Genomic DNA, 26,709 nt, shown 5'->3' with positions numbered 1-26,709 from the left:
GCCCGACAAGGTTTAGCCTTGCTTCACGGAAGCGGCAGAAACTGGCAGAACGGCTCGTCGGCCCTCCCTCTCCGCCTGCCTCTACTTGCCCTGACTTGCCTCTGATCCTCTCCTCGCCCTGTCCGCCTGTCGCCCTGTCCGCCTAGCCCGGCTTCTCGCAGCTCCACAGCGGCGCTCCTTACGTCAAGCGATCTGCAACTCTATCGCACCCGCCCTGCATGCTGTGCGCTGCACCGCAGGGGCCTCTGGGCCCTGCGCCCCTTGCCTGGTACCTTTAACACTTTAGAACTGCGCCACCTCAATATCACACCACGTCCAGGCGTGACCAGGTCCTCATCACTCCAGCACCCATAGCATCATCTACGTCGTACGCCATTCTATCAGCCCACCATCAGGGTCACCACACACGGGGGACACGCCCGGTTCAGGGTACCCCCCAACTTTAAGACCCTAGGCGGGGGTGCTATGCCAGTCGGTACACGCTGGGATTTCGGTGGTGTAACGGATGGTTTAATGTCGTACGGCAAGCGTGTGTGTTTTGACACGCGGTTTTAGGGGGGGGGCGGAGGGGTGAACAGACTGACCCCATACTAACTGCCTCAGGACGGGCCCCCACGCTTCCTATCGCATATATGCATCTATATGTATAAGCTCACCAGCTACGAGCGCGATCGGAGGCCAGGGTGAGCTAGACGGGGACACTTCCGGGCAGGCACGCACGCATGTGTGCTGAGCTGGGTACATGGGGACGGAGGTCCCAGAAAACGGGGCCTGACACAGCCCTGAAGCTTTACATAGCACATATATGCATACAAGATTATGTTTTGACGACCGCAGCACCGACAGTTGTTGTTCCGACCAGCATGCTGTATGCATGTCCACCGAATGGTCTTGCCGGCGGGTTACAGCACCTAATATATGCTATATATGCTCTATCTAGGCGACGGCAATCTTAAAAGCTAGTCGAGCTGCCCTTTGGATGAAACCAAATTCATGGCGGACCTCTTGAGCAGCGGGGACCCAAACGGACCTGCAACCGCTCCTAGAGTCGCCTACATGGCATATGGAAGCAACCCAGATGCATCGGAAGGTGCAACTCTGACTTTGTTGGCGGTCCCATAGGAAATGACACTGCTCGCCGAGGCCTGCGAGCCTGCGCTTATAGGCGCAATTGCTTTCATAGGGTGTAAATAAGCGTAGTCAGGGCTTGTGGGTTCACGCTTAGCGGATTTGAGCGAACATGCTCAAAATTGGTCTCGCGCTCGCGGGACCTTCACGACACCTAGCCCGCTATTATGTGTGAACATATGCTGCTCACATACCGAGGGTAACGTGCTTTATAGAATTGTAAATGGTGCTTGTATGAATAAGAACGCCCAATCCTGGGTTTCGACCCCGCCCGGAACTGGGCGTGTCCCCCGTGTGGGGTCACCACCACCTCATATCACTCCACGTCTAGGTCCTCATCAGGCACGTCCGGCCCCAGGTCTTCGCCGCCGCCCTCCTCGCCGCCGCCGCCCGCGCCGCCCGCCCCCGGCGCGTCCTCCGTCTCGATCTTCTGAAGCGCCTGCTCGTCCAGCGCCTGTGTGCGTGTGCGTGCGTATGTGTGTGTGCGGGATTTGTGGAGGTTAGAGCGAGAGGGGGGGAACAGGGAGGGGTGCAATGGGATTGCAATGCATCAGATTTGCAGGGATTTGGGGTTGCAAGGATTTGCAACGAGCAGGGTGAGCTGCGAACGCCAGCGGGAGAAGGTGCGAGCACCTCCCATACGGTACTCACAAACACTCAAATGTCAGGTGCAAACGCACGTAGGCACCAGTTCCAGCCGCTTCCACCTGTTCCCCGCCCCCGCGCCCCCGCTCCCCGCCCGACCCGCCCCCTCCCCGCCCCCGCACCTTGCGCATCTCCTTGATCTGGATCTGCATTTCCAGCAGCTCACGAATACGGGTGTACTTCTTGGGGTCCTGTGGGGCGGGGTTGAGGAGTGATAACTTGAAGGCGGTGTGTTGAGACGGAATATGTGGTGCCTGTGGTACAGTGGCATGGAACCAGGTCGGACTGCTCCTATTGCGACCACAGTACCTCTGAGCCCCATCCCAGCCCCCTCCCAGCTCCCAGTCCCACCCCAGCCCCCTCCCAACCCCCTCTCCCAGCCCCATCCAAAACCCCTCCCAGCCCCCTCCCAGCCCCTCTCCCAGCCTCCTTGCAGCCCCCGTCCCACCCCCACCCCCCAGCCCCCTGCCAGTCGCCGCCCGCCCACCTTGCGGACCAGGAACAGAATGTCTTTCTCGTCGATCTGTATGTGTGTGTGTGTGTGTGTGCGCGCGCGCGTTAGGAGACGGGGAGGGATCGACCATGGCGCATGCAAGTATAATGTGTATGTGTGTTTCCAGTAACGAGCCGACAGTCACGCGCCTCCCCCTGCAATGCGCCGCACCGGCACACACCCCACATGACCTCCCACACCACCCACCCACCTCGGGCTTCTCATCAATGATTGTGAACACAACCCATCTTCCTCCCCACAGCCCCCCACTCCTCCCAACGGCTCACAGCCGCCTCCCCCTCCCTCTTCCCACCTTGAGCTTGAGCGCCCCCGACCCGCGGTCCCGCTCCAACTTGCCCAGCCGCCCCGCCTCGTTGAGCGCGGCGCAGCATGTGCCGCGGACGTACTCGATCAGGATGTCCTGTGTGTGTGAGTGTGTGTGTGTGTGTGTGTGTGTCCGAGAGCAACAGGAAAAGGCGTGTGAGGCATGCGGGGCGCAGCAGGGTGGGGTGGGGTAGTGAATTCCAAAGCAGTGAGACAAGGCCCAGAACTAGAGCGCGGAGGAGGGTTCGCCTCAACGCGAGTAAGGAGAGGGGGCGGTGGGAGGAAGGCACGGTGGCGAGGGTTTTGCACGAGTTGGATAGCAAGCAAGACAGGGCCCAGAGGTGGGTGCGTTGACTCGCACGCCTACATCTCCCTAGCGCCCTCTCTCCATAGCGCCCCTGCACACGCCCCGAGCTACTCATTTATTCGCCAATGGTAAACAGTACGCGGTAGCCTCGCTTGAGTCTTATCAGTGCACACACGCGCGTGAACACGGCCGCGCATCAACTCGTGACACAAACACACAAACACACACACACACACACACACACACACACACACACACACACACACACACACACACACACACACACACACACACACACACACACACAGGGCTCACCTCCACCACCTGCACCGTCTGCGGCAGTGGCCGTTCGCTATCGCCGAAGCCGTACATCAGGCGCTCCACTGCGGGGGTGAGCGGGTGGGCGGGGAGGCGGTGGTGGCGGGGGGCATTGGGGAGGCGGTGGTGAGCGGGTGGGCGGGGAGGCGGTGGTGGCGGGGAGCATTTGGAGGCAGTAGTGGGGATGCAACAGCTCAGGCAGGGGGCGTGTCGACCCTGCGTGCTATCGACCACACAGGCCCCCAACTCAGCCCGCCCCGGCCCCGCCATGCCCCCTCCCGCCCCTCGCCCCCCTACACCGCGGCCCCGCACTCACGCTCCTTCGTGAACATGTTGCGGTAGGGCATGCTGGTGTCGGGCGGCGGCGGCGGCGGCGGCAGCTCCTCCAGTCGGCCCAGGTCGTCGGCGGCTGTGCGGGAGGCGCGCGGAAGGGTGGGAGAGGGAGGAAGGGTAGTTTCATCTAGACCCACCACACCCCCACGGACACAAGTTGCCCAGCAACAAACAGCGGAACCCCACTGACCGCCTGTGACCAGCACCCCAGTGCTCCCTCCCCCCCGGCAGCCCGTGCAGGCAGCCCACCCCAACGCCCTCAGCACAAGCAACAGCACCGCCGCAAGAATATCATGTCCGTGTGCCGAACGCGCCACCGTGCACCAATGCATCAGCTGCTGTTACTCGCCTGGTGCGTCGTCAGCCGCGGCCTTGGGCTTGGCGGGTCGTGCCTGGCGCTTCTTAGTCACGCCGGCCCCCGCCGGGCCCAGCCCTGCCGCCGCAGCGGTCCCGCCTGCTGCCCCCGCCCCCGGCCCCGGACTGGGCGCCGCTGCATCCGCGCCGCCGCCCGCGCCACCTGCTGCAGCTGCCCCCGAGCCGCCTGCTCCCGATCCCTTTTCGGGGGTGGCCTGCGACTTTGGGGGCCGGCCGCGGCCGCGCCCTCGCCCTCGCCCCCTGCCCGCGGCTGGCGGGGTTGCCGCCGCGGCGTCCATCAGCGCCTAAGGACGCCGCCCGACAGGCCCTTTTCCGTTTGCTACGTTGTCGCTCGTGATGACGTGTTATTGCATGGAAGCAGGGTGAGCAGCGAGCGCTGGCGCTGGGTGATGCTGTGCTTCTGTATGCCCGGTCTGTACTGATGCTAGAGTGTTTGTATAGACGTTTGAAGGAGTCTCCAGGGTGTACTTAACCTTTAGTGCGTGCCTCAAATGATGGCCGTTGATGCAAGTTAGCGAAAAGAGCGGGCTCTTGCCTCTGGCGCTGATATTCGTTCTAGTATACCTGTGATAATGCAGTTGTGAGCCGCTCTGCGTTTCCCTCCCCATCGCGACCTTCGGTTCCATGCCAACTTCTTCAGTCGCTTTGTCTTTTCCTCGTTGCCATTATTATTTATGCTGCTTATAGAGCCTGTGAGCCCAACACATACCGAGACAGGAAGTCAACTCGCTTCCCTTGACCTGGACTCGACAGCTTCTGCCATACCTGAGCAGAGGCCGCACATGTAGGCAAAACTCATGGCTTGAGAATTTTTGGCCAAAATGAGAAACATATGTCCAGAAACCGGGTTCGGAGCGTTGGCCCCGACCAGCGAGAATGCAGTCTAGCACGCGCAAACAGGGTGCAGGTCAGGGCGGCGAGGCGGGATTGCTTGCTGTTACATCGCGGCAGCCACTGCAGCCCAGCGACACCAACCAGCTTGTCCTCCAAGCCGCGCGCGTGGCCATCCATGTCCGTCCGCGCTCGCCCCGTCTTTCCCCGACCAGCTACATCCCACTCGACACCAGCTGGAGCGCTTGGAGCCCCACACGGCATGAGGGTAAAGCAGCCACAGCCGCCATATCGCTTGGGCCCGACGTACAAGCCCTGCAGCAGCCTGCAATTAGCGCGGATAGTGACGGCACACATGCGTCGGCGGCAGCTGGATCCCCAGGGGCCGCGGTGCGTCAGACCCCGGCGCCGGCGGCAGCAGCCACCAGGCCAGCTGCAGCTGTCTCGGGCGTAGGAGCCGGCGGCGCAGGGGAGCGGCTGCTTGCAGACCTTATGCCGTCTCTGGCGCAGGACCCGTCTTTCAACTTCGGCCACGGCGCCCCAGCGAAGGGGCGGCACAACGTGCCCTCCTACCCCAACAGCAACCCCAGCAGCCACGCAGCAGCCACAGCACCAAAAGAACACGCCTTCACAGCCACATCCGCATCCAATGCGGCCTCGCCCGGCCCAGCCGCGCCGCTGCTTGCCGCGTCCTGGGCATCTGGGGTGTGGCCGTCCGCCGCCGCCGGCACGGTAGAAACCCTGCCCGACGCGGAGGAGGAGGCGCGGCGGGCGCGGCGGCGGCACCGCAAGCGCGTGGCGCGCATTGTGGTGGACCACTGGAAGGCCTTCGCCGCGGCCCGGCTGAGGGCGTTGGCGGCCAAGAGGTGGGCGCGAGGACGTGTGTGTGTGGGTTAGTGCCGCGTGCACAGCCGATGGGTCATGCGCATGGGCGTACCAACGGTTCACCGCTGCTGGTATGACATTGCACGGAGGGCTGCAGAAGAGGGGCGCGTATGACTGTTAAGCTGGGTGGATGGCCAGCCTATCTAATGGTTATGTATGTAGATCGCAGGCTTGTCACGTCTCGCAACCGGTGGTGCCTGCACTTGCAGGCACTACCGCAAGCGGTTGCTGACGGCGGCGCTAGTGTCCTGGCAGGCGGTGGCGGTGGCGGCGCGTGTGAAGCTGCGGCAGGCGGCGGTGCACGACCTGAAGCGGGTCTTCCTCAGCCTGGGCCGCTGCGTGCAGGTGCGTAGCCGCGTAGGGTTAGGGGTGGGGGAGTGGTCAGGGGGCAGGTGCGCGCTTGTGTGCTGCATGCATGCATGCATGCAGGTGTGTGGGTTTACCTCAGGGGGCTATGTGGTTGCCAGCTTGCCACATTGTACAAGGGAGCAGCCAGCCATCATAATGTGTGCCGTAAATACGTCGTTACTGTGTATGGGCCTGCCTGACACATGTACGGCTACAAACAATAAAAAAATCGCAGGCATGGCACGTGGTGGCGGCACGTGAGGCTGAGCTGCGGGGGCTGCAGGCGCGGGCGGAGGAGGCGGTGGCGGCGCGGCGGGCGCGCGCGTGCCTGCGGGCGTGGCGGGGCCGGTGCCACTACGCGGCGGACAAGAAGCGGCGGGAGCTGCAGGTGAGGTGACCTGCGGCTTCGAGCTTGGTGCGAAGCATATATATACATCGTTCGCGACGATGCTGATCGTTATGCGTTGGTCACTTGGAGGTACCGAATACTGGGCTTCCTGCTCGCGCGGCTCGCCACCGTGCGTGTTTTTGCGTGTGTTGCAGGCCTGGTTCTACTGGAGTTTTTCTACCCTCACACGGGCGATGCGCAAGTGGCACGCCTGGGCGCGGGAGCGCCGCCGCAAGGCGCACCGCGCGTCACGCGCTGACGCAGCCCACCTCTCCGCGCTGGGTCGCAAAGCCTTTGCTGGCTGGCGCCTGCGCCTGGCGTACCGGGGCTGGAAGGCGCAGGCGTTGGAGCGGGCGGCGGTGTTTGGGAGGAGGTGGAGCCTCTGGCGGGCGCTGTGCGGCTGGCGGCGGGCGGCGGTGGCGTGCCAAGGGGCGCGGGCGGCGGCGTGTGCAGCGCTTGAGGGGGCGGCGGAGCGCTCGGTGGTGGCGCAGCTGCGTGGCTGTCTGGCGGAGTGGCGGGTGGGTGCAAGCATGGGTAGACGGCATGGGTCCATGATGTCGATTGCCGCTTGCCATGCCGGCGGGCGGGTAGCCGTTCGCGCACAGGCCGTCCTTGTACGCTACGCCGTGCCTGTTAATGATCTGTCACAAACTGACTTGGTGGCTCCCCTCGTGCATGTGGGCGGCGGTAGGCGTACGCGGCTCAGCGGCGGCGCCGGGCGCAGCGTGGCCGCTACGCGGAGGCCTACCTGCGGCGCTGGCGGCAGCTGCTGCTGCTGTGGGGCTGGCGGCAGGGCATTGGCCGGCAGCGGCACCTGCGGCGCTGCGAGATGGTGTTTGCACAGGGTGAGGCCGGGAGGAGGAGCGGACGACATGCACCCACTCAACTCGCTTGCGCCTTTGCCTCTGGGGTACGAAGCCCGTGGACACGGCCGACGAGTACTGTCCGTTGCCGTCATTGGACATTGCCGTCAAACACGGCACACGGCACAATAGTCCGTTCTTCCTTGAAACTATTCCTTACTCAGTTACTGCCTTATGAATGTGTAGAATGCCCCTGCGTGTGTGGCACGTGCAGTGGGCCAGCGGCTGCGGCTGGGCCTGGCCTGGTCCCGCTGGCAGGGCGCGGTGGCGTTGCTGCAGGGCCAGCGCACCGCGGAGCTGCGGGCGCTGGTGCTGCTGCGGGCTGGCTGGGGCACCTGGCGGGCGGTGGTGGAGCACGTCGCCGTCAAGCGGGAGCTGCTCGCGGTGAGGAGGCCCGGCAATAAGGACTGCAGCCGCACGTGTTACAGCGAGATTTACGAAGGCCGTTGTGAGGAAGTGGGGATGAAACAGCGCGCAAATGCGCAAACGATGTAGTACCTGGCATGTAACAGACGCGCCACCTCTCGCGTTCTCGCACCGCCCCCATTTGGTTTAGTTTGGGCTGGTATTGACAACCCTTCAACCGCCGCCCCCCGCCCGCGCCGCCCGCCCCCCATGCCCTCCGCAGGTTGCCCGCAAGCGGGTGGGGCTGGTGAAGCTGCGGGCGGCGATGGCGGAGTGGCGCTCCCGCACCGCGCACTGGCGGCGGAAGGCGGAGCACAGGGCGGCGGCGGAGGCGCGGCACCGGCGGCGGGCGCTGGGCAAGCTGGTGGCGGGCTGGCGGCGCGAGGCGGCGCGCCTGGCTGCCAAGGCCGCGGCGGCGGAGGCGGCGGTGCTGCACTGGGCGTGGCGGCGGCTGAGCGGCGCGTTCAAGGCGTGGCGTCGATACGCCTGGTGAGGCCGCGTGGCAGGGGCAACACACTCCACTTGCTTATCGACTAGAGGCTTTGCGCGCTTTTGCTTTTTGCCCAGTGCCTAGTTCAGGGGTCCGCAACAGCATGCATGGACAGGACCGATTTCCTAGATCCTGCGCGCACAACCCCATCAACGTGGACCCTGTCCTGCTTCTCAATTTGTTTCTGGGCCCAGGCGGCGGTGCATGAAGATTGAGGCGCCGGCGCGCTACCGGTCGCGGCTGACGGCGACCGCGCTGGCGAGCTGGGTGCGGCACACGCGCTACAAGGCCGAGAAGGAGCTGAAGCGGCGGCGGGCGGTGCGGCACAGGTGTGTGCGCGTGGTTGGGCGTAGCTGGATGCGGCGGCGAGCACGATTCGCAAGCGCGCCAACGCCGTGGCCTTGCAGCAAGCATGCCGCAGGGTTACACGAACTAGAAATGGGTATGGCATGGTTTGCCGCTTTCGATATAACAGAGAGCGTTGACGACGTTTGCCGTGGGGCAAGGTAATTTGGGTTAAGACATTTGTGCTGGGTATGACTGCTGCCGTGCTGGTGTTCTCGCAGGTACTTGGCGCTGCTGCGGACCGGCCTTCGAGCCTTCCGTGCGGCAGTGGAGCGCCGGAGAGCCAAGCTGGTGGGTGGTGGCCAGGGCGGGAGCGGGCGGGAACGCAAATGCGGTATGGGTTTTGTAGGGTCCTCCTCCTTTTTACCCCTAGGTTCTGGGTCTCAGTTTGAGATGCCTGCTGCCGCCTTGAGGCAAAGTTTGCAAACGCCCATATGTCCGTTCTTTCTTGTGACACACATCCACCCATCACGCACGCGTCCGCCTCCTCGTCCTCCATTCCTGCCTTCACCTCTTCCCTCCGCCCCTCCTGTGTTTACCTCTTCTCTCCACCCCTCCTCTCCTCCACCCCTCCTCTCCCCCACCCCTCCTCTCCCCCGCCCCTCCTCTCCCCCGCCCCTGCCAGGCTGACTGGGCTGACCTGGCGCTGCTGCACCACCGCCACGTGGCTCGGGCCCTGCTGGCGGCCTGGCGCCGACAGCTGCTGCCCGCGGCGGCGGCCAAGCGGGCGGCGCGGCGGGGCGCGGAGCAGCACTGGCGCGCGGGGCTGCTGCGCCGGGCTTGGCGGGCGTGGAGCGCAGAGGCGCGGCGGTAGGCCAGCGTTGCAGCGTTGCGCTGTGCGACGTGCAGAACAGGCACCGCTTGTGTCCCGTAATAATAAGTGCTTGCCAGGTAAACATGCTAACCGCCAACTACCGTATTTCCTGTGTGCAGGCTGCGTGAGAAGCATGAGGGCGTTCGGCAGGTAAGCCGCACACAACCAGATTGCTTAGTCGGTGTGTGACTTAGCACGTGTCTGAGCCAGAGCGTTGCCCGCCTCCCACCTCGCCGGGACTCCATCCCTTACATGCACAGCCCGAACCCCCAATCCCTGGACACCCTTGCCGTTGCCTGATCCGTCATGCCCGGAAACCTCCAAGCCTCAGAAGCCCTAACCCCTGCAGGCCCTTAGCATTCATGACACCCCCACCCTCCCTTTCTTGACATCCCCCACCTCCCGTACACCCCTGCAGGCTCGCGGCTACTACTCGCTGCGGCTGCTGCGCCGCGTGCTGGCGCGCTGGGCCGCTGCCGCGCCGCTGGCGGAGGCGACCCGGGCGGCCAAGGCGGCGCGCCTGTCAGACGCGAGGGCCCGGCTTGCGACGCACACACGGGCCCGGCTGCTGGCGGCGTGGCGGGACGTCACGTCCGACCTCATTGTAAAGCATCTGCTGGTGAGTTGGATGCAGGAATAGACAGCAACCCGTTGAGCATAAGCAACACATCGTTTGATGATAACGCACCAGTCCTGCTGGCCTGTTCAGTTGTGCGTACCGAACAACGGCATCCCAATTTGAATGCGAATGGAACTCTCGGGTGCTCGTGCCTCATGCCTCCTGCCTCATGCCTCCTGCGCATCGTGCTGTACTTGTGCGGTTGTGCCATGGTGTACACTGCAGGAGGCGCGCGCGACACGGCTGTGGCGCGGGCGGCTGCTGGGGTGGGCGCTGACTGCCTGGGCGCTGTTCGTCGCGGCACGCCGGAAGCGCCACCTGCGTGAGGCACAGGTGGGCCAGCATCATTCTAACAGCTCATTCCACTGTGTCTCCACCAGCCTTGCAATAGCTACACCATAGTAGTGGCAGCCTTACCAACGCAGCTCAAAGTCTACCGTGACTCCCCACCACCACCACCACCACCACCACCGTCACCACCGTCACCACCACCACCACCACCACCACCACACCCACATGGCCCTGACTTGGCTGGCCTGCGAGACTTGTGATACCATTCTGTGCCCGACACAGGACACACCAAAAGCATACACACGTACACGCACACACGCGCGGGCGGGCTTCGTTTTACAACACACATACACACACATGCGCGAACACACACAGGCCACTGCCGCCTACCGGCTGCGTGCGTGGCGCGGAGTGCTGGTGGCGCTGGCGCTGAACGCGCGGCGGCGCCGGGGCAAGCGGCGGCAGGCGGCGGTTGCCGAGGAGCACCGGCGCACGGGGCTGCTGCGGCGGGGGGTGGCGGCGCTCGCGTGAGTGTGTCCGGCGGGCTGGTTCGGGCCTTGGGGGCCTGGTGTGATTTGGAGGGCCGCTTTGGGAGGAGCCCTTGGCATGGTCGTTTGAGGCAGGATGCCTACGCTCGGCAGTCGGCACCATCCCGACCCAACCTGTCTGCCCGCCCGGAGCACACGCAATCTGCTTCTTGATTTGCCGTGACGCACTCGCCATCAACAATCTACAAATCCCGACGGTGCTCCATCTCCTCATGGTGCCGCCGACGCGCAGCTGGTACGCCCGCTACCGCGCGGTCAAGGCGCAGGGCTACGCGGCCGCGCGGCAGGGCTACGGCCGGCGCCTGGCGCGGGAGGGCGCCGCGCTGTGGCTGCAGGTGGGAACGGAGCGGCGGCGGCGGCGCATCCAGGAGCTGGCGACTGTGCAGGTGAGGCCGTGGCAGGGTGGGCCTGAGGGGGCAGGGCCCAGGGGACAGGGCAGAAGAGGCCAGCTGGGATGGACGTTGCGACTTGCGGTAGTAGAAAGGGTGAGTGAGAAGAGTGTTTGGGGGCACGGAGCGTCAGGTGCGGCAGTAGGGGGAAGGAGCCATGCGGTAGGTGATACAAAGGGGCCTCAGCGACCCATGATTGACCCGTGCAAGTGAGGACGGGGTGGGCCTGAGGGGACATGGCAGGCCTCATCGCACTGGGACAGGGCCGCAGAGGGCCCTCAGCACCCGTGGCAATCTGAAAGGCATCGTGGCAAAGCGGACACGGCGGATCAGAGGGCCCTCAGCACCGATGACATGAAATCATTATGTCTTGCAACAGGCGCACAACATTGCCCGGGAGCTAGCGATTGTGGAGCCCTTCGCGCGGCGCTGGCTGTACGCCGTGCGGCAGCGGCGGCGCGGACGGCTGCTGGATGCGGCGGCGGCCGTGGGCGGCCGAGCCGGGGCGTTGTGGGGCGGCGGCGGGTCCGGCGGCGGCTATCCGTATGGAGGTGTCGGCGGCGACGCGTCGGGCGCAGCGCTGGTGGCGGCCGCAGCGCCGGTATTGCGCCGAGAGGGGCTGTGGGCGGGAGGCAATCCGTATCTGGCATTGGGGCTTGGGCGTTCCGTGGGCGCTCAGCAGCAGCAGCAGCCGCTGGAGCAGAGGCAGCGCTACGGCGGCGCCCGGGCCTTTGCACCAGCAGCAACATCAGTAGCACCAGCAGTAGCAACTGCAGTGACCGCAGTAGCAGTAGCAAGCTCACGTGTTGGGCAGCAGGCCGGGCTGCTCAGCCCGGGCTTGGTGCCGCCGCCCTCCAGCCGCCGCCCGCCACCGCGGACGCCACCTGCAGTGCATGTGGAGCGAGCGCGTGCGCTGCAGCTGCAGTTACAAAAGGAGCAGCACCAGCAGCACCACCAGGAGCACCAGCACCAGCACCACTTCCATGTTGAACAGGGCCAGGCGCACCATGCAGCAGCAGCAGCGCTTTTGCTGCCGGGGGGATCGCTGGCAGGAGCGTCGGCCGCGGCCAGCGATAAGCAGCCCAGCCAGACAGCCCGCCGCTCCCGCCCCGCCCCCAGATGCCCCGACTTCCTGCGGCCGGCGTCGTCGCGACCCGCCACCGTGGCAGGCACCGGTGCAGATGCCGGCAGCAACGGCAGCAGCCCGATGTTGCGGGGCGGGCAGCAGCAGCTGGGGCAAGGGCGGATGGAGGGCGCGGCTGCTGTGGCAGCGGCTGGCAACTCGGCGGGCGGCGGGGCTGCTAACGCTGTGGGGCTGCCAAACCAGTCGTGGGCACAGCAGCAGCAGCAGCAGCCGCAGTCGCAGGCCGACTGGGGCTTCTGGTCCCAGCGGCCGCATACCGTTGGTGCGGCTGCAGGTGGTGGCGGGGGCAGCAGTGCCGCACGAGGCGAGGCCACGCATGCTGCCACCGCACACCACAGCAGCAGTAGCATCCCAGGCCCCGCCTCGCGCGCCGCCGCCCCGCTCTTTTTCGTCAACCTCGGGCCCACGCAGCCACCACACTCGCAACTGTCACAGCAACCGCAGCAGCAAGCAGCGGTCAGCGGGCATTTGGCAGCAAGTTCCGATGTGAGTGTGCTAGGACTGGCAGGCCTCGGCGCCGACGTCACAGGCAACACAGCTCCCACGGTGATGGTGGCGGACAGCAGCAGTAGGCCGCTCACGGCCGGCGGCGGCTTCGCCATCCACCAGCCCGGCCCGGCGCCGCCTGATGTGTTCCGGCTGCCCACCCGCGGTGGCGCGGCTGCAGGCGCAGCAGCAGCAGCAGCAGCTGCTGCTGGCGGGGAGGAGGCTGCCGAAGATGGGAGTACGCTTGCTTGGGTATCGCCTGCACGGCCTGATGCTGGCGGCCTGCTGGCAGCAGCAGCAGCTGCTCAGCAGCGTCAGCACCAGCACCAGCTAACGGTGGCGGCGGCTATGTCCCCAAGTCCTCTAGCACCGCCTCCGCAGCAGCAGCCTCCACCGCAGCTGCCACAGCAGCCTGCACCGCCTCCGCAGCAGCAGCCTCCACCGCAGCAGCCCCAGCAGCCTGCACCTCCACAGCCCCAGCAGCCGCCACCTCCGCAGCCGCAGCAGCAGCCGCAGCCGCCTGCACCTCCACAGCCGCAGCAGCCGCCACTGGCGGGCAGGGTGCTGTCCTGGCGGTCCACTGGGAGCCCCCTGCACCCGGCAGTGCTGGCCAGCCACCGCGCCGGGGCCGGGGCAGGGGCCGGTGTGCAGGCAGAGGTGCTGCCCCAGGCCGGGGTGCAGGCGGAGGAGGCGGATGAGGAGCTGGAGGAGTTGGAGGAGTTGGAGCTGGTGCTGCTGGGCTGCCTGGATCTGAAGCAGCGGCTACGGGAGCTGCAGCAGCCCGGCGGCGGCAATGGTGGCGCTGGTGGCACTGGTGGCGCAGCAGCAGGGCGGGGTGGCCGACAGCAGGGCGGTGGTGGGCTGCTGGGTGGTGGTGGTGGGGGTGGTGGCGGTGGGGGTGGTGGCGGTGCGGGTGGGGTGTTGGGTGAGGGCCAGAGGAAGCTGGCTGCGGAGGTGGAGGTGGAGGCGGGGCGGTTGCGGGCAGAGCTGGCGGAGCTGCGACCACTGGTGGAGCACGCACACGCAAGGTTGCGGCAGCTGCGGGGAGCTGATGCTGGCGGGTAGCATCTTACGTACGTGGGGTAGCATGAGCGCCTGATGCGGTAGTGCTCACTGGACATAATGGACACACACGCCGCGCGGTCGCCAAAGTGCCAAAGACAGGGCCAGCATGAGGCGATGCCGCCCTGGACTCTTGCTCGACGTGTGTACGGTTATAAACACTTTACGTGGCATGGCGGAGCGAGTCCCCTCATTGCCTGCTGTCCCCAATGCTGCCATACGCGCCGCCGTCTCGCGGCCCACCCGCCGCCCCACGGCCCACGGATGCACTCAGCCACCGCAGTAGTCAGCCACCTCGAATCTCTGCTGCCTACCGCCGTACAACCCGCGCACCTTCTCGACTCCAGCACACAACCGTGCGTCTACATGCATGCTCATACGCATGGCGCAATGCACACGGCCTGCCGTTGTGCGTGACTACGTACATACACACACACACACATGTACACACACACGCGCGCGCGCAAATGGGCATGCACGTACGGCGTAAAATGCAGATGCGGCGCGGCACACACCACCATACACACCGGGCACCTATCCGCGTGCATGTCTCTCCTCTAGCCCTACCTGCTCTCTTGAAGTTGTAGGCTGCTAAGCAACGTATGCTCTTCTCCCCTTCGCCCGTCGTCAGAGTGCGTACCATGCGAGGTTCGCCCGACGTGTGTGCGTGCGTCTGCGGCAGCCGGCGCAGCTTGGAGTGCAGCACTGAGCTTTCCTACCTATGTCACCACAGCCTTCCTCGCTCGTCGAGCCTTCCTGTCTCATCAATCAAACTCGTGATAGGCGACCGGACTGAGCCGTAGCACCAGCAGCTCGCCGCAGCGGCCGGTGACCAGCCCCACTGTAGCAGTACCTAGCCCACCCCGGACATAACTCACTGTAGAGACTGGCAAGGGGTTGGAGATGTCCAACAGATGAGACTTGGGTGACCGCGTATTCGCTAGAAGGCTCGTAAGAGGCATAAGTTAGGGCCCAGCCCTGTCTCGAACAGGGATCGTAACAGTGGATCTATTACAACTGGCCGGAACACTGGGCGTGGTGATGGCTTAACTCGGTGCCATCGGCCGTGCCTCTCATCGTGTCTCATCTTGGCGGGCGTTCCGCCCACACCCACTGGCCGCTCGAGAGTCAGCGTGGCAGCGCTACTGAGCAGCATGTTGTGATGTGAATGCGAAGTTAACAAAGATGAACAAATGCGGTCGTAGTTTTCCTTCATGCAACCTTTGCTCACGCAACGTCGGGTCGGTCAAGCATGAGGTCTTACATGGTTGCTTCAGGGCTTGCCATCTATCATACAGACATAAGCGAGCAGAATTGCACCTTGAAGGGTGCGGGGGAGAGTCCTTCGACACAAGCAGCCGCCAGCCACGCCGCAAGCCCCCAGGTCCATGGCTGCTGTCTGAACGTGCGTGTGTAGCGGCACATGAGTTGTGCAGACACACAGACACACATACATAGACACACACACAGACACACACACGTCGGCTGCGGTAAAATATACTCTTTAGGTAATCCGCGACCGTAACTCTGCATCGCATACACTGTCCTACGCGTAAAGTTTTCCTTGTGCTCTTTAACACACACACACACACACACACACACACACACACACACACACACACACACACACACACACACACACACACACACACACACGTGTGCGCACATACATATGTTCATAGCTCATTTCGCCTCCATGGCGTGCTATGAAAGAATACGGTAGCACGGTTGTCAGGTTTCGTGGTGCTATGCTATGCTGCGCTACGGCGCCATGCATGCACGCCACTCTCTTCATGCCACTGCCGTGCCAACGCAACTCGTTGCAAGCAAACCAATACTGTAGAGCTGTCCCATGCATGCTTGGCACATATGCCACCGATCCCTCTTCCAAAAGCAGCTTGTTTCAGCAGGAGCACACACCTCACGTGACAAGCTGTCAAGCATGTTCCAGCTTGATTCAGAGTCCATATGCTCATTACTATGCTTGATTAATCCTTCTGGTCCCCGATCTCCATCTCCTTCGCCGAGCAATGGCAGGGGCTGCTGCCGCCCCAACCTGCCCTACCTGTCTAGCTGCTACTGCCGCCTCCACAGCCTAATCACATTGTCCGCCGCGCCGCTCACCAATGCCGCGCCGGCCTTGCCACTCTGGCCCTTGTCATTGCCTTTGCCACCCTTCACACGCAGCGTGGCGGCGGCCCGGCCCCCAGCCGCAGCCGCCGCCGCCGCCGCCGCGGCCGGCACCCAGGCCACGCAATACACCGGCCCCGCGTGTCCCCACAACTCCGCCGTGCACCGGCCCTCCCGCCCGCCCGCCTCCACCTCCCACACACGCACGCCCTCATCCGTGGACGCGGTGGCCAGCACCATCGCGCCTCCTTCCCCATGCTCCCCCTCGTCCTCGTCCTCCTCCTCCCCCCGCGGCGCCCAAGCCACGCTGTTCACAAAGTGGCAGTGGCCGCGCAGCACCGCCAGCGCCCCCGGGCTGGTACCCCCGCCTCCTCCTCCTCCTCCGCCGCCGCCTGTCCGCGCCATGGCCGCCGCCGCGCGCGCGTTGGCCTCCGGCGATGTGTCCCACAGCCTCAGACTCTGGTCCAGGGAGGCCGAGGCGAGGAAGGCGCCGCAGCTCGAGAAGGCCAGCGCCGCCACATAGTGGTCGTGGCCGGACAGCACGCGCACGCAGCGGCGCGAGGCGGTGTCCCATAGCCGGATGGTGTTGTCCTGGGATCCAGACGCCAGCAGCTCCTGGTCCGATCCCGATCCGGATCCGGAGCCCCGGCCGGTTTTGGATCTGCCGGATCCGCCGCTCGTGGCAGGGCAGTACGCCACGCACGTGACGTAGTTGCCGTGGCCCCACAGCGTGGCCACGCTACTGCTGCTGCTGCTACTGCCACCGCCGCTGCCGCCGCCCACAGCCCACAGCCGCACGTGGTTGTCCTCCGCGCCGCTCGCCAGCGCGCCGCCGCCCGCCGGGCTCCAGGCCACGCTGCGGACGCGGTCCGTGTGCCCCGTCAGCTCCGCCACGCACCGCGCCTTCAGCGGCCCCTCGCCACCTCCTCCTACCCCACCTCCTCCCCCGCCCCCGCCGCCCACCAGCTCCGTGTCGACCTGCCACACGCGCACGGACAGGTCGTGTGAGCATGACGCCAGGTGCATCTGGGAGCCGGCCGAGGGCGAGGGCGGCGCCCAGGCCACGCACGTGACGCAGCCGCTGTGGCCCTCCAGCGTGGCGCGCCAGCGCAGCGTGCCGCTGTCGTACAGCCTGTGTGTGTGTGTGTGTGTGTGTGTGTGTGTGTGTGAAAGTACGACAGAGGCTTGTTGTAGTTGTGGGGTTGGAAGGGCAGGGCAGGACGCAACATCAGGACGACCGCAGAACATGGAACGGGACTCGGGCGCCGCCCAGCGACTTGCCCACTCGCTCTGAAAAGCCAAAAACCCCACCTCCACACAAGTCACGGAGGTGCGACAGCGCAGCCCCCCCAATTATCGCTTGCAACCTGTGCTCCGCGAGTTTGACTCGGTTTGGTTTAGTTTGGGCTGGTATTTACAACCCCCCCTGCGCGCACCTGACTGTGCGGTCCTCACTGGCCGAGGCAATGAGCCGGCCGTCGGGGCTCACAGCCAGGCACGTCACATCCGCCGTGTGCGCGTGCGCCGCCGAGTTGGCAAAGGGCGCTGCTGCCGCCGCCGCCGCGGCGCCGGCGCCAGAAGGCGATGCGGGCGCGGAGGAGGCGTCGTCTGAGAAGTCCGCAGCCGCGGAGGAGTGGGACACGGCAGGGTGGGCCAGATGCGCCAGCCGCGGGTTGCCGCCGCGGCGCGTCAGCGAGGACGATTGCAGCAGCACCTGCCCCGCGCTGCCACTGCCCGCTGCACCACCAGCAGTGGGTGCGGTGGTGGCAGCGGCGTGCTCCGCCTCGCACGCCGCCACATCCAGCAGCCTCAGCTCCTTCCCCACATTGCCGGCGGCGATGGAGCGGCCGTCGGGACTGAAACACACCGCCGTCACCCACTCCGTGCCGCGGACTACCGCTGCGCAGCGCACGCCGCCAGCTGCAGCGGCGGCCGCCACCGCGGCGGCGGCGCCGGCGCCCCCCAGCCCCAGCCCCGCCGCCGCGGGCCCCATGCTGTTGCCTCCCGCCGCGGTGGATGTGGTGTCCCATATTCGCAGGGTGCAGTCGGAGGAGGCGGAGGCCAGCCGGCGGCCGTCAGGGCTCCAGGCGATGGACCGGACCAGTTCGGTGTGGCCTGTGGGGGCGGGCGCGTGTGCGAGTGTGTGCGTTTTATTTGTTAGGTTTTGTTTGATTGTTTAAATCCAACACACCAAATGACACCGAGGGAATGGGAGCAGAAACGGGAAAGACAACGGCACAACCCATGTAGGTTGGGTGGACATGACCTTTCTGACACGCACCTGACAGTGTGGCCATGCATTTGTTGTTGCGGGTGTCCCACACCTTGACCGTCTGTGGCGCGAGAGGAGGGAAGGAGGGAGGGAGCAAAGGCGCGGACACAAGAGATTCATACCGTAGGGGCATGCGCTGACCATCTCACTGCACAAGTGTCAAGGTCCAAAACGATCAAGCGCATAGCCACAGGCTCTCGCCAACCCACGCCGGTCCCTCACGCCGGTCTCCCCCCCATTCGTTCTGCAACTCTCTCCATCCATCCAAAGCACGGCCCACCCAGCCACTCACGTTATCCCAGCCGCAGCTGGCCAGCCGCCGCCCCCCGTCCGCGCCGCACCACGCCACGCCCAACACGTTGGCGCCGTGCCCCGCCAGCGCCGCCGCCACCTTGCCGGTGGGCACGCTCCACACGCACACCTCGGCGCCGTGACCGCCCGCTAGCCGCTTGCCGCCCGGGCACCAGGCGATGCATTGCGCCCCGCTGCCGTCCTTGCCCCTCAGCACTGCAAGACAGGCATGCAGCTGGTGCCCCGTGGCCGCGTCCTCCTCCTCCTCCTGACCAAACGCACCACCGCCGCCGCCGCCGTTTCCGCCGCGTTGCAGCACCACATCCGAGCCCCAGCCCGCCACACTTCCCGAAGATCCGATAATGCCAAGCAGCGCCTCGCTGGTGTGCAGGCTCAGACCGCCGCCGCCGCCGCCGCCGCCGGCGCCGCCGCCGGCGCCGCCGCCGCCTGCTGGCATGGTGGAGGCGCCCGAGCCGCCAAATATGGGCGCCCTGGCCTTGCCGCCGGCGCCGGCGCCGCCCGCCCCCGGGCGCATGCGGGATAGGGCATGGGAAGCCTTGGCGGCGGCGGAGAAAGAGGCGGAGGAGGCGGAGCCGGGCGGCAGGGGTGCGGAGGGCAGCGCGGACCAGATGCGCAATGTGTTGTCGGAGGAGGAGGTGACCAGGCGGGGCGGGGAGCCGCGCTCGGGCGGACTGAAGGCCACTGCGGGGGCAATTGGGGAGGGGGTGATGGCGGGAGGAAGGGTTAGTGGAGAACCTCGTAACACGCGTGGAGCATGCAGCACACAGAAGGCTTCATGCATGGCTGTGTACGCGCGCTGAACCCCGGAACTTGCGCCACTCCCCCGGTAACGGCTTCACCTGCAGTCTACGGTACATCCTGTGCCGCTTTTCCAAACATCCTTGCAAAGCCCCCTATCATGAATGTAACCCCCCCCGCCCTCACCTCCTGTGACGCCGCCCGTGTGCCCCCTCAGCACGGCGGTGCACTGCCCCGTGGCCGCCATCCACAGCCTGCAGGTCATGTCATTGGCGCCGCTGGCCAGCATCTTGCCGTCATGCGACAGAGCCAGACAGGTCACGTCGCCGGTGTGACCCTACGCAGGTAGGGGTGGGTCGGGCTGGGTTGGGAAGAGTAGGGGCGTGTGGGGCGGGTCGGGGTGGGTGGGGCGGGTGAGACGGGTGGGGAGGGGGTGGGATGGGGTGGGAAGGGGTGGGGATGGGTTGGGACGGGTAGAAGAAGGGTTGGGGACACGAGCAGCGTGTGCCGCTGCGTACGGCAGAACTCCCCAGTGCCCGGCCACGCAGTCTCGGCGGGCCCGCCAACCCGCCTTGCTGCGTGCTTGCGTGAACGCGCGCTTCTCCAACACATGAGCTCGCACACAAGAAGCCGCCACACACAGAGCCCTCCCCAGTCCCCACGCAATCAGTGGTTACAGTTGCGGTGCCCCATGAGTCATGGAAGGTATCCGTGCAACCTGGAAGGGGGGGGGGTGGCAGTTTCTCCTAGTGTCCGGGTGCTCTCAAAGCACGCAAGCACACACACACACACACACACACACACACACACACACACACACAACACACACACATGCGGCGCACCTGCAGCACTGCCGTGCATGTGCCGCTGCTGGTGTCCCACACGCGCAGCTCGGCACCGCCGCCACACGCGGACACCAGCTGCCGCCCGTCGCGTCCGAACAACACCGCAGTCACGTTGCCGGTGTGGCCCTGTGGGCGGATGGTGGGTGTTGGGTGGTGGGTTGGGTGGGGTGTTGGGTTGGGTGTTGGGTTGGGGTGGGCGCGGGTGGTGGTGATGGTGGTGGTGGTGGTGTTTCTACTGGGTGTTGGTGTGGAGGTAGCGGGGTGATGTTGGTTGTGAAGCTGGGTCCCTCTCCCTCCCCCTCTATTGCATTGGGTTTGGTTTAGTTTGGGCTGGTATCTACAACCCCTCCCCCTCTCCCTCTGCCTCTCCCTCTCCCTCTCCCTCTCCCTCTCCCTCCCCCTCCCTGTCCCGCTCCCCCTCCCCCTCCCCCTCCCCCCACACCCTCCCGCACCTTGAGTACAGCGATGTCGGCCGGCCACACATCCTGCGGCGGCACCGCCAGAGCCGTACGCCAGCCGCCGCCGCCGCCGCCCGCCGCCGCGGCCAGGCGGTACAGCTCTGAGGAGGTGGGGCTCATGCAGGCGGTACGCAGTACGGTGGCGGCGGCGGGCGCGGCGGCGATGTCGTGCTGGCGGGCGCGCAGCCAGCGCAGCGCGTCGCGGCTGAGGCGGGTGGCGGCGCCGGGCGGCATGGCGCCCAGCGCGCGGATGAGGTTGGGCCCGTAGCCGGCCGCGAACACGGCCTGTGTGGTGGTTGGTTGGTGTGGTGTGGGGTTGGTGGTTAGTGTGGGCGGTTAGTGGGCGGTTAATGGGTTGTTAGTGGGTGTGTGTTAGATGGAGTGCCAAGGGACAGGTCACCTGAGAACGACAATGTACCAAGTCACCTTAACACGGTACCGTATCTGAAACAAGGCACCCACCTTCCTGCTCCCCGTCCCGCTCCGCCCTCCTCACATCCGCCCTCCTCACTCCTCACTACCCAGCTCCCACCCCCTACTTCGCTACACTTCTCTGTACCAATCCTTGCACCCAACCCCCCTCCCAGCATCCCATGACGGGTCACGTCCACGAACCCGCCCCGCCGCCCCCCCCATCCTGTACCGCTTTCCCCCCCATCCTGTACCGCTTTTCCAAACATCCTTGCAACCCCCCCCCGCCTCACCTCCACGAACCCGCCCCTCCGCTCCCCCCCCTCACCTCCACGAACCCGCCCCTCCCCCCCCTCACCTCCACGAACCCGAAGCTGCCCAGCACCTGGTCCAGCAGTCCGCCGGCCGCCGGGCCCGCCGCCGCCAGGTGCGACACCAGGTACTGTAGGCAGTAGCGCGAGGGCGCGCCGCCCGCACCGCGGCTGGCGGCGAGGTGGCGGGCGAGCAACAGGTGGCCCTGAGGGTAGGGGGTTGCAAGGATGTTTTGGGGGGGGGACAGCAGGAGGGATGGAGAGGCGGGATGAGGACGAGGGACGAGGAGGCATGAGCAGGGGGATCGGAGGGGACGAGACGGGGGCAGGATGAGAGGGAGCGAGGATGAGGCGGGAGGCGACACGGCGTGTTGGCGCAACGTGTGTGTGTGTGTGTGTGTGTGTGTGTGTGTGTGTGTGTGTGAAACCCCCACCTGTGACACGTCGATGGCGAAGGACGGCCCCGGCGCGCTGGCTGCCGCCGCCGCCGCCGCCTCTTGCGCCGCCACGGCCAGAGCCTCACTCTGCATGGCGGCGCGGGAGGCGTGCCCACCCGCGCCCGCGCCCGCGCCCCCGATCCGATGACTCGCGTCGCCGCCTCCTCCCCCTCCTCCGCCGTTCCCCAGTGGGCTCGTCCGGGCGCTGGGTCGGCGGCCCTGAAGCCGCGAGAAGAAGCCACTGACGCCGCCGCCACCTCCGGCCGCAAAGGACTGGTTTCCGCCCGCTCCCGCCCGAGCCGAGCTCTGCCTGCTGCCGGGCCGGCTGCCTGTGCCCTCCGTGCCGACACCCACCGCGTCTAGCAGTAGCCAGTCTGTGTGGGGCAGAGCGCGACAGGCGAGAGAGGGCATTTGGGGAAGCGTGCATGTCAGCATGCGCCGTGTTCTGTTCGTGTGGGTCACGTATTCGCCTGTCCGCCGCTCTTCCTCTTCCTCGTTATCCACGACCGTTCTCCCGCATTTCAGGCTCTTTGCTGTCCCTCGTTCGGGCTCGTTCCGTTTCCCTCCTCCCCTCCTCACCGCCCCCCCTCCTCACCGCCCCGCCTCCTGCCCTCCCGCCCCTCCTGCCCTCCTCCCACACCCCTCCTGCCCCTCCTAACCCAGCGCCCTACCCGCCAGGCTCTTGTGCAGTGTGAACAGGTGGTGTTCGTCCACGTAGAACAGGGTGCGGAAGCCGGGCAGCTTGGGCACCACGCCGCCCAGGCCCAGTTGCTGCAGCAGCAGGAGGAGGTGGCGGAGGGGGGAGGGGCGCAACGATGAGGAGGGGGCGCGATAGATGGAGGAAAGAAGAGAGGACGTGACCAGGAGTAAGCACAGCCCCTCGCCTTGCCGCCAATCGCCGTTCCCCCCCCCCCCACCAACGAGCCCAATACCCACACGCCGTACATACATAAACCGTTCCCCACCCCTAAACCCTAAAACCCCAGCCCCAACCCCAACCCCCATAACTCCGTGACCCCAGTCCCCACCTGCACCAGGCTGTGCGGCAGCGGCTCCTGCGCCGCCATCAGCACATCCAGCAGCCGCCCCACGTCCCGCCGTACGGCGTCGTCGTACTGCTCGTACGCCTTCCGGAACACCTTGCCGTACACCCGGTACAGCGCCGTCAGGTCCGCCGCGCCGCCGTGGCCTGCCGTACCGCCGCCGCCGCGGGCGGCGCCCGCCGCAATGGTGCTGTTGCCGCTGCCGGCAGTGACGGAGGGCCCGGCTTGCGAGGACAGGTAGGCGAACAACGACATGCCGCGGCGGCTCTTGCTAGCCGCCGCCGCCGCCGGCGGCAGCGGGTGCGGCGGCGGCAGGCCGCGGCCGCCGGCGCTGCTGTTGGTTGGCGTGCCAGGTGTGCTGCTGCCGCCTGCCTCCCCGTCGGCATGGCTCGGCCGCGGCCCGCCCCCTCCTGCTTCTGCTCCCCCGCCTGCCCCGCCGCCAGCTGCCGTCACCTCCTCGTCATCCGGATCCAGACACGCCCGCACCACCGTGTGATACACCATCACGCCCACGCCCGCCCCCGCGCCCCCTCCATTCCCGCCCCCGCCCTCGCCAGTGCCGCTGCCGCCGGACGCTTGTGCCGCCGCCGCCGCCGGCGCCGCCGCCCCGGACTGCGAGGTTGTGCCTTCGGCTGTGGAACCAGACTGGGACTGCGCCCCTGCCCCCGCCCCTGCCGCCGCCGCCGCCGCCGCCCCCACTGCCCGCACCAGCTGCGCGGGCTGCAGGAAGGAGGCACCGCCCTGACCAGCGAAGGTCCGCTCCAGCGCCGCCACCACCTGTGAGTGTGTGTATGTGTGTGTTTGTGTGTGTGTGTGTGTGTGTGTGTGTGTGTGTCGTGTCAGGCGTGTCGATGCGCACACATCCACATGTGGGTGCGGCCGGCCATGCATGAACGCGTGAAAGCGTTACGAAGGCCCTTCGCTACAAACACGCCACTGAACAGTGCAGAACAATACTCCAATCTGCCCATCCGTCCACCCACCCATCCATCCATCCACCCATCCATTGCGCGCTGCGCAGCTCCCACCTGTCCCGACGCCGCGTCCGGGCGGGTGGTGACGAAGAAGCGCACGCAGCCGGGCAGCCGCTGCAGCTGTGTGGTCAGCAGCTGCAGTGCCCGGTTGCCTACCAGCACAGGACAGCGCCCGCCGCCGCCGCCGCCGCCGTCCAGCACAGCGCTGGCTCCGCCGCCGGCCGCCAGTGCGGCGCTGAACGGCACCACCGGGTCTGCCTCATCCAGCGCGTCCAGCACAATCACCTGGGAGGGAAACAATTGTATTATTGATATTGGTAAATGAATGTGTAATGGGGCAGTGATGACAACAGAACTGAATGAATTGCCAACGTGGACAGGACCAAGCACCAGAACGTTGTGGGCTCTTAACTTCGGCCTGCCCTCTCAACACGCCAGCCGACCCACCCACCCACCCACCCACCCACCCACCCACTCACCCACCCACCCACCCACCCACCCACCCACCCACCCACCCCTCCCTCCCTCCCGCCGCCTCACCACGGGCTCCACGTCGCGCCCTCCGCCCCCCCCTGCCAGCTGCAGCGGCCGCAGCAGCAGCAGCTCGAAGGCGCGGCTGACGTCACTCAGCTGCGCCACCGCCGCCACGTCAGCCTCCAGCAGGCAGGCGCACACAGCAGGCATCCTGTGCGGCGCAGTGGGGGTGTGCGGTGGGGCGTGTGTGGCGGGCGTGTGTTAGAAGGCACAGGGCAAGGAAACACGCAGGGAAGCGTTTGCGTTGCGTTGCGACCCTGTACGGGGGTACCGTACCTTGCAATGCTTGCCGTGTGTGTGTGTGTGTGTGTGTGTGTGTGTGTGTGTGTGTGTGTGTGTGTGTGTTGTTAGAAGGGGAACGACAAGTGGTGTATGTGGCGTGGGAGTTCGGGCTGTGAGCCCAGCGCCCCACCTGCTGGCCAGCTGGAAGGCCAGGGACTTGATGATGCGCACCGGCTCCAGCCGCCGCTGGTCGTTGTACTTGAGGAAGTGGTGCGCCACCGCCACCCGCAAACCGCCACCACCACCACCACCACTACCCAAGCCTGGGGCGGCAGCCGAGCCGGAGCCCGAGCCCCCCCGGGCGTGGCTGCCGCTGTGGTGGCTGCCGTGGCGGGTGTTGCCGCCGGGCGTGTGTGTGGGCTGCTCGTAGCGACGCACGAACTCGGCGGAGATGGTGCTCTTGCCCTCGCCCGCGCCTGCCACGAGCGAGGTTTGGAGGGGGATTGCAAGATTAAAATATTGGGAACAGGGTACAAGCGGGGGGAGGTTTGAGGGGGGCGGGGGGCGGGGGCCGGGTTGTGCATAGACGGAAAATGGATGCCTTCATCCGCAGACGCCATTGTCTTGCGCGAGGGTAGGTCAGCTAAAATGGCAAACAATCAAGGCGGCGGCCACACGAGACACCCAGGGATTGCGCACAACAGGGCGGCCAGGCAGAGCCCCCACGCTCCCTACCTGCCTTCCTCCCCCGCCCACCCCCACCCTCACAGCCACTCACCCGACACAATGCACATGGCTCGACTGGCCTTTGCCGCCCCGGCGCCGACCCCACCACCGCCTGCTCCTGTCCCCGCCGCCGCCGCCGCCGCGCCGCCTGCTCCGTACGCCCCACCCCAGGTGACACCGCCGCCGCCACCGCCACCGCCGTCGCGGCCGCCGCCTCCTGGCGTGCTGGCTGCCGCCGCCGCCGCCGCCGCCGCCGCCGCGCCCTGCTGCAGCCAGTGCTCCACCGCGGTGAAGTCCCAGGCGGTGTCGCGGGAGCGCTCCTGCAGCGAGCAGGGAGCGAGGGAGGGTTACATTCATGATGTGTAAAGAAGTGAAGGCGTTGCCAGGAACAGTAGGGGGCGGGTAGGCGTCCATGCAGAAATGGTTAGGAAGGCAGCCGCTGTGCAGGACGACAGTCCGGCAACAGCGGTGCACATGCCTCGTTTGCCAGGCGCTTAGTGTGTGTGTGTGTGTGTGTGTGTGTGTGTGTGTGTGTGTGTGTGTGTGTGTGTGTGTGTGTGTGTGTGTGTGTGTGTGTGTGTGTGTGTGTGTGTGTGTGTGTGTGTGTGTGTGTGTGTGTGTGTGTGTGTGTGTATATGTTCCGATATGGACTCCGCCACCCGCCTGCAGCCTCCACCCGCCCGCGCCCTCCACCCACCTGCAACCTCCTGAGGTCCACGCTGTACGACAGCGGCTCCAGCAGCAGCTGCAGCTTCAGCTTGGAGTTGAAGGCGGCGGCGGAGCCGTGCTGCTGCCGGACCTACAGGGGAGGGGTGGGGTCGGCAGCGGTGGCGTGGGGGCGTGCCCAGTTCATCGGGCGAGCTAGACACGGTACTAAGCAGCGGGTGGCCAGAGTGAATCGCAATGTGGTTGGGATTGTCCCGTCCTGCGCCCTCCTCCCATCCCCTGATCATCCCCGGATCATAGGAACAACCCGGACCCGGCTCCCAAGCCTTGACCTCCTGCCTCTCCCACGCTCACCTCCTTCATGATCATTTCCTTGTCCTCGGGTCGGAAGCAGTTGGCTGCCTCCACGTCCAGGTCGCGGAACACGGCGGCGCGCTCCGCCGGGGCCAGCGCCATGTGCAGGCCGTCGGGGCCGTGCGCCGCTAGCGTGTGCGCCCACTCGAACACACACCAGGCGCGGCTGGCGGGGTTGCAGCTGCGGGGGCGGAGGTGGGAGTGGGGGCGGGGATGGCGGGTGGTGGGCGGGATGGGCTGTGACTGGTCACGGACAAGAGTCGTGTTTACAACTCATGATCGACAACTCATTAATGCAGGCGAAGGCACGCAGGAAGCCGTCGTACGCGCTCACGGCCACTGCCGACTAGCCCCACCCATCTGCCCGCCTGTCTCCGAGCCCCCCTCCCCCTCCCCCTCCCTCCCTCCCTCCCCCTCCCCCTCCCCTTCCCTCTCCCCCTCCCCC

General features: G+C 66.2%; 3 protein-coding genes across 4 annotated transcripts in view; 1 reads left to right on the top strand and 2 right to left on the bottom strand.

The window, feature by feature from the left end:
• Positions 1 to 778: 778 nt before the first annotated feature.
• On the bottom strand, positions 779 to 4,459 carry CHLRE_04g222100v5 (uncharacterized protein). Of its 2 annotated transcripts, none has more exons than XM_043061918.1 (7): positions 3,898 to 4,459; positions 3,532 to 3,624; positions 3,213 to 3,280; positions 2,580 to 2,687; positions 2,261 to 2,296; positions 1,896 to 1,964; positions 779 to 1,582 (listed from the first exon to the last, which is right to left on the bottom strand). In XM_043061918.1, exons 1-7 carry the CDS (start codon positions 4,199 to 4,201, stop codon positions 1,445 to 1,447), a joined length of 816 nt encoding a protein of 271 aa, XP_042925271.1. In that variant the 5' UTR covers positions 4,202 to 4,459; the 3' UTR covers positions 779 to 1,444. The 2 variants fall into 2 exon arrangements, with proteins under 2 accessions (XP_042925271.1, XP_042925270.1); XM_043061919.1 differs by having other exon boundaries at positions 1,162 to 1,582.
• A 122-nt stretch (positions 4,460 to 4,581) lies between these two features.
• Positions 4,582 to 13,997, top strand: CHLRE_04g222050v5 (uncharacterized protein). Its single transcript, XM_043061917.1, has 16 exons — positions 4,582 to 5,620; positions 5,849 to 5,984; positions 6,223 to 6,375; positions 6,531 to 6,893; positions 7,067 to 7,220; positions 7,453 to 7,622; positions 7,867 to 8,132; positions 8,328 to 8,462; positions 8,700 to 8,769; positions 9,104 to 9,288; positions 9,412 to 9,442; positions 9,711 to 9,911; positions 10,137 to 10,244; positions 10,578 to 10,729; positions 10,983 to 11,136; positions 11,519 to 13,997. Exons 1-16 carry the CDS (start codon positions 4,800 to 4,802, stop codon positions 13,832 to 13,834), a joined length of 5,415 nt encoding a protein of 1,804 aa, XP_042925269.1. The 5' UTR covers positions 4,582 to 4,799; the 3' UTR covers positions 13,835 to 13,997.
• Positions 13,998 to 14,830: 833 nt separating this feature from the next.
• CHLRE_04g222000v5 (uncharacterized protein) overlaps positions 14,831 to 26,709 on the bottom strand; it is a 14,271-nt gene continuing 2,392 nt past the window's right edge. The window contains exons 6-22 of the mRNA XM_043061916.1: positions 26,265 to 26,445; positions 25,942 to 26,043; positions 25,297 to 25,564; positions 24,709 to 24,994; positions 24,303 to 24,447; positions 23,817 to 24,047; positions 22,774 to 23,565; positions 22,417 to 22,516; positions 21,743 to 22,119; positions 21,356 to 21,514; positions 20,581 to 20,871; positions 20,126 to 20,254; positions 19,470 to 19,620; positions 18,526 to 19,226; positions 18,243 to 18,294; positions 17,398 to 18,076; positions 14,831 to 17,093 (exon numbers count right to left, since the gene is read on the bottom strand). Of these exons, the coding sequence (XP_042925268.1) occupies positions 15,908 to 17,093; positions 17,398 to 18,076; positions 18,243 to 18,294; positions 18,526 to 19,226; positions 19,470 to 19,620; positions 20,126 to 20,254; positions 20,581 to 20,871; positions 21,356 to 21,514; positions 21,743 to 22,119; positions 22,417 to 22,516; positions 22,774 to 23,565; positions 23,817 to 24,047; positions 24,303 to 24,447; positions 24,709 to 24,994; positions 25,297 to 25,564; positions 25,942 to 26,043; positions 26,265 to 26,445 (5,830 nt within the window). The 3' untranslated portion in view covers positions 14,831 to 15,907. The remainder of the gene's footprint in view (positions 17,094 to 17,397; positions 18,077 to 18,242; positions 18,295 to 18,525; positions 19,227 to 19,469; positions 19,621 to 20,125; positions 20,255 to 20,580; positions 20,872 to 21,355; positions 21,515 to 21,742; positions 22,120 to 22,416; positions 22,517 to 22,773; positions 23,566 to 23,816; positions 24,048 to 24,302; positions 24,448 to 24,708; positions 24,995 to 25,296; positions 25,565 to 25,941; positions 26,044 to 26,264; positions 26,446 to 26,709) is intronic.

Source organism: Chlamydomonas reinhardtii, chromosome 4 (assembly GCF_000002595.2).
Source record: "Chlamydomonas reinhardtii strain CC-503 cw92 mt+ chromosome 4, whole genome shotgun sequence".
Classification (NCBI taxonomy): domain Eukaryota; kingdom Viridiplantae; phylum Chlorophyta; class Chlorophyceae; order Chlamydomonadales; family Chlamydomonadaceae; genus Chlamydomonas; species Chlamydomonas reinhardtii.
This window is presented reverse-complemented; position numbering and strand designations above follow the sequence as displayed.

Excerpts from the sequence above, each read along its gene's own strand:
- CHLRE_04g222100v5 (XM_043061918.1), bottom strand. The coding sequence starts at position 4,201 with ATGGACGCCGCGGCGGCAACCCCGCCAGCCGCGGGCAGGGGGCGAGGG. Across the intron at positions 3,281-3,531 it reads CAACATGTTCACGAAGGAGC|TGGAGCGCCTGATGTACGGC; the intron begins GTGAGTGCGGGG and ends TCACCCCCGCAG. Across the intron at positions 2,297-2,579 it reads CGGGGGCGCTCAAGCTCAAG|ATCGACGAGAAAGACATTCT; the intron begins GTGGGAAGAGGG and ends ACACACATACAG.
- CHLRE_04g222050v5 (XM_043061917.1), top strand. The coding sequence starts at position 4,800 with ATGCAGTCTAGCACGCGCAAACAGGGTGCAGGTCAGGGCGGCGAGGCG. Across the intron at positions 6,376-6,530 it reads AGAAGCGGCGGGAGCTGCAG|GCCTGGTTCTACTGGAGTTT; the intron begins GTGAGGTGACCT and ends CGTGTGTTGCAG. Across the intron at positions 11,137-11,518 it reads AGGAGCTGGCGACTGTGCAG|GCGCACAACATTGCCCGGGA; the intron begins GTGAGGCCGTGG and ends GTCTTGCAACAG.